At 47.6% G+C, this 8377-nt stretch overlaps 1 protein-coding gene across 2 annotated transcripts in view; it reads left to right on the top strand.

Annotated features, from left to right (window-relative positions):
• The first annotated feature begins 1925 nt into the window (after positions 1-1925).
• CRK (CRK proto-oncogene, adaptor protein) overlaps positions 1926-8377 on the top strand; it is a 28170-nt gene continuing 21718 nt past the window's right edge. For both annotated transcript variants that reach the window (XM_032428795.1, XM_032428796.1), the window contains exon 1: positions 1926-2298. In XM_032428795.1, the coding sequence (XP_032284686.1) occupies positions 2058-2298 (241 nt within the window). In that variant the 5' untranslated portion in view covers positions 1926-2057. The remainder of the gene's footprint in view (positions 2299-8377) is intronic.

Raw genomic sequence — 8377 nt, 5'->3', positions numbered from 1 at the left:
TGTCATCAGAACCCACAAGCAGTCTCTGGGTGAGGCCCTGCCTCAAAGCTCCGCCATCCTGGATGAGGGAAGGGCAGGCACTTCTGTTTCCCAGAGGGCCAGAATTCACACGGGGATGGCTTCTGCTGCTGGCCTGTGGTAACACGCTGTGACCACGCCAGAGTCACAGTGAGTCACAGCAGGCAAGGTACCTTTGCTCCCCTTCCCTTCCCAGAGCAGGCCCAGGGGTGTGTGAAGTAGATCCGGAAGAGGTGTGTTATTCATGTAAGATCAAAACCCAGAACTGACTGATATATTTTTTTTCTTAATGTCTATTTCTGCCATCCTGCCCCAACCTTCTGTCCCCCTCCATGCCTATTTCAGAAGTCTGAGGACATAGCACAGTGACCATAGCTCTCTGCTCCTTCCAGGATTTGAATGCCAGCTCCCCACTCAGCAGCTGTGTGTTTCTGGACAAATAACTTAACCTCTTGGAGCTTCACCTGTAAAATGGGGATGTTTGTAAAATACCAGCTATGAGGTTGTTAAGAGGATTAAATGAGATGATCCATATAAAGGCAGTTAGCGCTATGCCTGGCAGGTAGTAGTCCCTGAATAAACGTTAGCCGTTCTCATAAAACATTTATGTAGTGCCTCCTACACGAGATGCTTGGCCTTTGAGGAGCTCTAGCATGGGACACAGACCTGTAAATGAAAGATTACAGCACAATAGGCAGGAACTGTAATGGAAATAATATGGACACAGTGCTGTGGATGCAGAGAGGGGGTGATGGTTGGTCAAAAAAGGGGAGACATTTGAATTTGAGATCCGGAAAGCTATTCCAGAAGCGTATTCCAGAAAGAAGAAACACAGGGTTCATGTAGAAGCTGCTAAGAGGAGACCGTGGTCCCATTTTATGCTGTGAGCTAAACTGGGAATTTTAGCATCTGGAGACTGTTAAAAGTTGTGCACAGGGTAGCAACAGACTTAGAGTTGTAATTTAGAAAGCACACGTGGGCAGATGTGTGCAATGCACTACAGAGCACCAGTGAGCAAGCTGTTCACAGGAATACAGCTATAGATACTCAATACAGAGATAGAGATCACGATAGGAGGGAGAGTAGAGGATACCCGTGGCCACAACTAGGGTTTAGAAGAATCTGGACAAATGGCCTGAGAGACTCAGTGGAGAGAGCTCCATACTTCTACCTGGCTTAGCACATTCGGCTCCGTCTTGAACGCTCTTCCCCCACTTGCCATTCAACATTCAGCTCAAGCCACCTCCTCTGGTAGGCCACTTCATATTGAACCCCTTTACAGATTGGATTGGGGGCCCTGCTCTGTGTTCCTAGAGCCCCTTGTTGGGTTGGGTCCCTATCGTAGCGCTTGGCATTCCCTTGTCATTGTTTCCTGGTTCCGCCCACTGGTCTGTGAATTCTGTGAGGTCAGGGCCCAGCCTTGATCACCTTTGCACCCACAGGGCAAATGTGGTGTCAATAACTATTTGCTGAATGAATCAATGCAAACAAAAACCTAGCCCGTCTACAGAGAAGCTGGAGGAACCACCAGAAAAAGACTGACGTCTCCAGGAGCTCAGGCCCTGGGGCCACATCCATCTTTTGTACTCCAGTTGTGTCTCGGAGTCGCTGCCTAGAAATCCTGGGCCTTCCAGGAATTTGAAGCCCGGTGCAGCAAAGGGGCCGTCTGGCCCAAAGCGCAGATACAAACCCCGGCCGGCCATCTGCTGGCTGAGCCCCTACCCGGTGCCCCAGACTTCGCCTCTCCGCGCCCTGCAGTTCCGATCCCTGCCAGGCAGCGACGCACGTGAGAACGCGTGCGCAGTGCGCGCTCGAGCCGTCCTTTGCCCTTCTCCCAATGGCGGGTTGCGGTCCCCTTCCCGGCATCCTCGCGGGGGCAAGGTGCGCGTCATTTCCGGTGGGGAAGGCCCGCGGCCGCTGCCGCCATTTCGGGCACTGCTGTGAGGCTGAGACCGGAGCCGGTCCGCTGGGCGGCGGGCGCCGGGGCAGGAGGGGCGCGCGCGGCGGCGGCGGCCCAGCGTGTAGGCGCGGAGGCGGCCATGGCGGGCAACTTCGACTCGGAGGAGCGGAGTAGCTGGTACTGGGGGCGGCTGAGCCGGCAGGAGGCGGTGGCGCTGTTGCAGGGCCAGCGGCACGGGGTGTTTCTGGTGCGGGACTCGAGCACCAGCCCCGGGGACTATGTGCTCAGCGTCTCCGAGAACTCGCGCGTCTCCCACTACATCATCAACAGCAGCGGCCCGCGCCCGTCTGTGCCACCGTCGCCCGCCCAGCCTCCGCCCGGTGAGGACGGACGGGACGGGAGGCCCCGGGCGGGGTGAGGGCCGCGGAACTCCCCAGCCTGGCCGGCTGCTCTTCGAGAGCTGACCTCCACGAGGGACGTGGGCAGAGGGCTGGAGTGACCACGGCAGGGGGTGGCCTGGTGCCTGGGCTCGTTCCCACCACGAGCGGGTGTGTGTGTGGGGGAGGAGGAGCCGCTGACCCAGGCCTCTGGGTGTGACTTGGGAGGACAGCCCAGGGGAAGGGGAACTGCTTCGGCCCCAGGGTGGGGCTAGCGCCCGGACCAGGCACAAGGGCAGGGCCGGGCAACGTGGGGACAAAGAGCTGAGGGGGATATTGGCACTGCGGGGGCATCGCTTGGCAGCGGTTCCCAGAATGGATTCGATAATCCTACAAGTGGCTTTTTAGGAGAAACATTTCCTGTAGTGTTAGAGAGCCGGGTTTGGTTTGGAGAGCTATTCTCCCCTGCTGGCCTTTGGTAGGAAGTCACCACATACTAGCCCGGAGGGATGGAGACACCCTCAGGAAACCGGTCAGCTTTTTCCTTTCTTGGGCATTTTTCCAAAATACTTTTACTGTCCTCTTCCCCCGCAGAGGACGAAGGTGGTGAGTTAAGTGCCTTGGTGGTAGAAGTAAGCCCTCTGTGATCAGCCCGGAACAAGTTGATGTCCAGCTGACGGTGTCCAAGAGATCTTAACGTCCAGAGACTGTTTTCTACAATTAGGGGGTTCTAGTTTTCAAGGTATTTTGTGGAGGACAGATTCCCCCCCCCCCCCCGCCCCCGGAAATAAGCCAATGGAAACAGTCCCTTCCTTTGAAAGTGAATGGAACTTCCAATTTCATTGGACTTAAACATTGTCAGTGCTGTATGTCAGGGCCTCTTCTTGGTCAGTAAGTTAGGGCTGTGACCTGGGTCTTTCTTACCAAGGATCACTGAGATGTGACTGTCTTACTTATGCCTTCAGAGTTGTTTGGAGAATGTTATGGAGATTTATGCACTTAGTACCTGAGATTTGTGAAGTACAGAGTAATTCTGAGGTGGTTATCATCTTACCATCACCTGTGTAACGGCACCAAGGGTCTTAGTCTTTCTTATTGTTCCCACGTTGAAGCAGTTTTCTTCTGACCAGCTGAGGCTAGCTCCAGGCCAGTCTCTTACCCTTTTGGGATAGTCCTAACTTAGATTTATTCACTCTGGCCAGAAGTGGGGAGATGGGATAGTCTCTTTGTTGCTAACACATGCCAATTATAAAAAAAAAGAGTATGGGATCTTTAAGTCCACAAATTATCCTAGGTCTTCTCAGTCTGGTTGGTTTAATACCATAACATGAGACAAGAATATCGATGTAACATAACTTTGCCCTAAACCAGATGTATTCTGCTTTTTACCACCTTCTTGGTATCTAGGGTTTTGCATTACAATGCAGTAATATGATGGCAGACAGTCACTGAAACTCAATTTTTGACCTCCCCCCCCCCCCAATTTTCAGCCTTTTGTGTATGCATTTTGCAAAATTTGGAGATGGCAGCAGTCAGGTTTGCTAGCTTGAGCTTTCTCCACACCTTGGTGTTAATGACTTTGTATCTCTGCACTTACCTTGATATTGAGCTCCACCTTTTCTTAACAGATATGAGTTCAGATCCTTGGCCCAAAAGAGAAGGTGAAGATTGCCAAAGTTTGTGGATGGGGTGTGGAAAGTTCACGGGCATTGTGGTAATTCTTGTTTCTGGTAATGTGCCCAATTTTCCACCTAAAGCAATTGATTGAGTTGCTGTCTTTATAATAAAGATTACTTAATCTTTGTTCTCCCCCTCCCCCATCAAGCTCTTTTTCTTTTGAAACTACACAGAGAAATTTCTTGAATTTTAGAAAAGCATGTAGAATATTAATAGCTAACATTTATTGACTGGTTATTCTATGCCAAGTACTTTGCTGAGTACTTTCGGTGCCTTATCTGATTTTCTGCCTATAACAATCTGGTGAGAAGTACTATGATCTCTATTTATTAAAATATTTTCTTTTTATAGGTGAGGAAACTGAGAGTCAGAGATTCAGTAACTTGCCCAAGGTCACACAGCTGGTAAATGACTGAGCCAGATTTTGAACCTCGGAATTCTGACCAGAGGGCTGACACTCTTATGCTGTACTTCTTTCTCTTTCCTTTTGAGATCTGAACAGTGCACATAGAAGATTCAACACTTTTGTCTCTGCCATGGGGTCCTAGGTTCTGTTTAAAGATCAAAAGGAAAGGATGAAAAGAAGAAACTAGCTTTAGTATTTGGACAATACATGTCTGTTATTTAAAAGTCAGTGATGAGGCTTTTAAAATTATTTGTCAAATTGAACATGAAAAATGAACTTTTTGCTTAGGACTATATAGCGTATTTTGTGGACATAATACGTGGGTAGAATTTGTATGGAATGGCTTAGATACAGTTTTTAGAGGAATAGGGGTAGGATGGATCAGGTATTTTTAACCTTTTCTAGCGAATCTTTTTTTTTTTTTTTTTAAGATTTTATTTATTTGACAGAGACATAGCGGGAGAGGGAGCACAAGCAGGGGGAGTGGGAGAGAGAGAAGCAGGCTCCCCGCAGAGCAGGGAGCCCGATGCGGGGCTCGATCCCAGGACCCTGGGATCATGACCTGAGCCGAAGGCAGACGCTTAAAGACTGAGCCACCCAGGCGCCCCTCTGGTGAATCTATTTTTAACATTGATGTTCAGCTTCCACAGGCTGTCATAGTCTGGGAGCACCCTGGTTGTGCCTCAGGGCCGTAAGGCAGGGCTTGGTCAAGTCTACTGGCCATACCCTGTCAGGTTGGACTTCAAGGTAGACCTCTTGGGAAGGCTTTGCAATCACTGATTCACATGTTTCTTCAAACAATGAGGTTTTTTGTTTTTTTTTTAAAGATTTTTTTATTTATTTATTGAGAGAGAGAGTGATAGAGAGCATGAGAGGGGGAGAGTCAGAGGGAGAAGCAGACTCCCCGCCGAGCAGGGAGCCCGATGCGGGACTCGATCCCAGGACTCCAGGATCATGACCTGAGCCGAAGGCAGTCGCTTAAACAACTGAGCCACCCAGGCGCCCCCAAACAATGAGGTATTACTAGACCTTGGCCAGTAGACAATTCACAAAACTGAACAAGTGTGACCTGGGAGAGTAGTTATAAGTCTGAGCTCTGGAGCTTGTGTTTGAATCACTCTTCCTGGCCACTTACTACTTATATAAGTTTGGGCATGTTCTTTTATTTTTTTAATTTTTGTTTTTAAAGATTTTATTTATTTGCGAGAGAGAGAATGAGAGACAGCATGAGAGGGAGGAGGGTCAGAGGGAGAAGCAGACTCCCCCCGAGCAGGGAGCCCGATGTGGGACTCGATCCCTGGACTCCAGGATCATGACCTGAGCCGAAGGCAGTCGCTTAACCAACTGAGCCACCAGGCGCCCGGGCATGTTCTTTAACTTGCCTCTGCCTCAGTTTCCCCATCTATAAAAGAGAAAATAGTAATACTGACCTCATAGGGTTGTTGTGAAGATTAAATGAGTTTTAGTGTATTAAATGCTTAGGAATGGGGCTAGCATATAGTAAGTACTTAATAAGCATTGGCTATATTAGTCTTATGAACATAACTATGAGGTTGGGAGAGCAGGAGTTGAAGCAAAATGGAAAACTGTTCTCAGCATTGAGAGGCTCACAGGCAGGCATGGTGTGGGTTGGTGAGCACCGGTAAGATAGCGTGTGTAAGGGAGTAAGTGCTGGAATGGAGGGTGATGGAGTGCATCAAGAAGTGCGAAAGGACCTTGGATCCAAGACATGGAAATATGATGGTACCTGTTGTTACCTGCTTAACCCAGAGCCTTCTACCCATTGTTCTAGTGGGTGAGGGAAGCATAAAAGCTTGCCTCATTTTGGGGCAGGGAGGGGCAGAAGTTAGGGTGGCTATTGTTTGCATTGCCTCTTCAAGGTGGTGCCTGGACCAAGCCACTCTGTAGAGATCTTGTGGGACTGTTTATTACCTAATGCTGCCTTTTTGTACCTCCGCCATCTGTGTTTCATTTGTTTACCTCATCTTTGCAGTTTTCAAACCTGGTCTGCATGTTTTACTAAACAGTTACAGAGTATCCCTCCATCCAGTGGTTCTGGAGAAGTTCTTCAGTGAGTTACTTATAGGTTTACAACCAAAAAAAGGATGCCATGGTAAAAGGAAGTAGGTTTATTTATTGCTGGACTTCTCAGCCTTTTACTGTGCTCATGTGAAATTATGACCCTCCCAAGAGACGTAGGTATTTGACCACAAGACATTTTGAGAAGTGTCTTGAGATTCTGTAGAATCTTCTCTGGGAACGAGTATAGTGGACTTTGGATTTGGGGATTAATCGAAAATTTCTAAAGGAATTGAGATGTTTGGGCAGGGTATTAAGCTGAATTTGCTTTTTATTAAGCACCTGTAATGTACCAGCTGCTTTTAGGAACTTTATTACGTAGGTGTTTGGTTCCATGAGAAGTTAAATAACAATTCGTATAGCTAGTAAATGGCAGAACCAGAATTCATTAAACCCAGTCAGTCTGAATCTGCATAGTACCATGCTGATACCCACCATTTTTAGAAAGTTCTATTTGCTTAGGAGGCCAGATACTTGATACTTCTTTAGGAGACCTCAGATGGAAGTCAGCAGCCTTTTTAGCCCTTTGTATTGGACAGGTGGTGGGGTGTGTTTAAGCAGTTTCTATAAATACCATAGGCAGAAGAGGAGGAAAGGAGTGGGAATTAAGGAAAGAGGAAGGGAAAACGGAAGTGCTTTGAGATCAAGGAGAGGCTGATGATGGAGCTGCTATAGTGGTACCCGTGCCAGAAGTGACCTGGCCTGTTTCAGCCCACCGAGCTCTTAGGTGTTCTTTTTTTTTTTTAGGATTTTATTTATTTATTTGACAGAGACACAGCGAGAAAGGGAACACAAGCAGGGGGAGTGGGAGAGGGAGAAGCAGGCTTCCCGCTGAGCAGGGAGCCCCACGCGGGGCTCGATCCCAGGACCCTGGGATCATGACCCGAGCCGAAGGCAGACGCCCAACGACTGAGCCACCCAGGTGCCCCTCTTAGGTGTTCTTCATAAAACCTTCAGGGAATGGTGGTGTAAAAATTGATGTAACCCGAGGGCTAAAATGCTTAGAAGTAATGAGTTGAGCATATCCAGAAACCAAAAAAATGTGTAACTGCTTGCATTGATTTTGATTTCGAATGTGTTTGTTCATAACTGCATGTTCAGAATACCAGCACAGGTTTATGTAGAACAAGTCAGTGAGGTTTTCCAAGTCCCAGCAATGAGAACCTAGTCATTGGTTCTTTTCTCTAGACTGACTGACTATATCTCCTTCCTTTCCCGCCCTTCTATTTCCTGCTCTTGGCTCTTTGTGGTTGGAAGGAGATGAAGTAGGGAAAAGGAGCCGGAACACATAGCTATGATGAGGTTTGGGCTTATCTGAGACTTATGTTCTTTTCTCCTCCCTTCCCTTCTGGCGTTTGGATCAGTGAAGCTTGATGGTCCATATATTTGACTGCTTTAGCAGTACACAAAAACAGGCACTCCTCTGGTGGAATTATTATAGTGTTGATAGAATAGAAAAAAATTTATAGGTAAAGAATATCAAAGGGGTGCCTGGCTGACTCAGTGGGTAGAGCATACAACTCCTGATCTTGGGGTTGTGAGTTCGAGTGCCGTGTTGGGTGGAGAGATTACTTTAAAAATATATATATATATATATATATATTTTAAGAATATCAAAGATTTTCCTTGGTGTTTTGCATGTATTTCTGCGACTGCTGGGATTGCCAAGCCAAGCCAAAAAAAAAAAAGAAATCATTGTGGGTCCAGTTTACACCATGCAGCATTTGAGCAAGAAATGAATTGAACCAACTTCCTACCTTTATGTTTATGGCAGAGGAGCTGCGATTTTTTCTTTTCATAATTTTCATGGTGATCTTTCTAAGCATCTTCGCCTTGTGATCTTATTTGTTCTTCTAAACTCTGTCTCCCCTCCTCCCTCCAAAAACAAACACAGAACACATTTTATTTGAGCTAGTACAG

Source organism: Phoca vitulina, unplaced genomic scaffold, assembly GCF_004348235.1.
Source record: "Phoca vitulina isolate PV1807 unplaced genomic scaffold, GSC_HSeal_1.0 scaffold40, whole genome shotgun sequence".
Lineage (NCBI taxonomy): Eukaryota > Metazoa > Chordata > Mammalia > Carnivora > Phocidae > Phoca > Phoca vitulina.
This window is presented reverse-complemented; position numbering and strand designations above follow the sequence as displayed.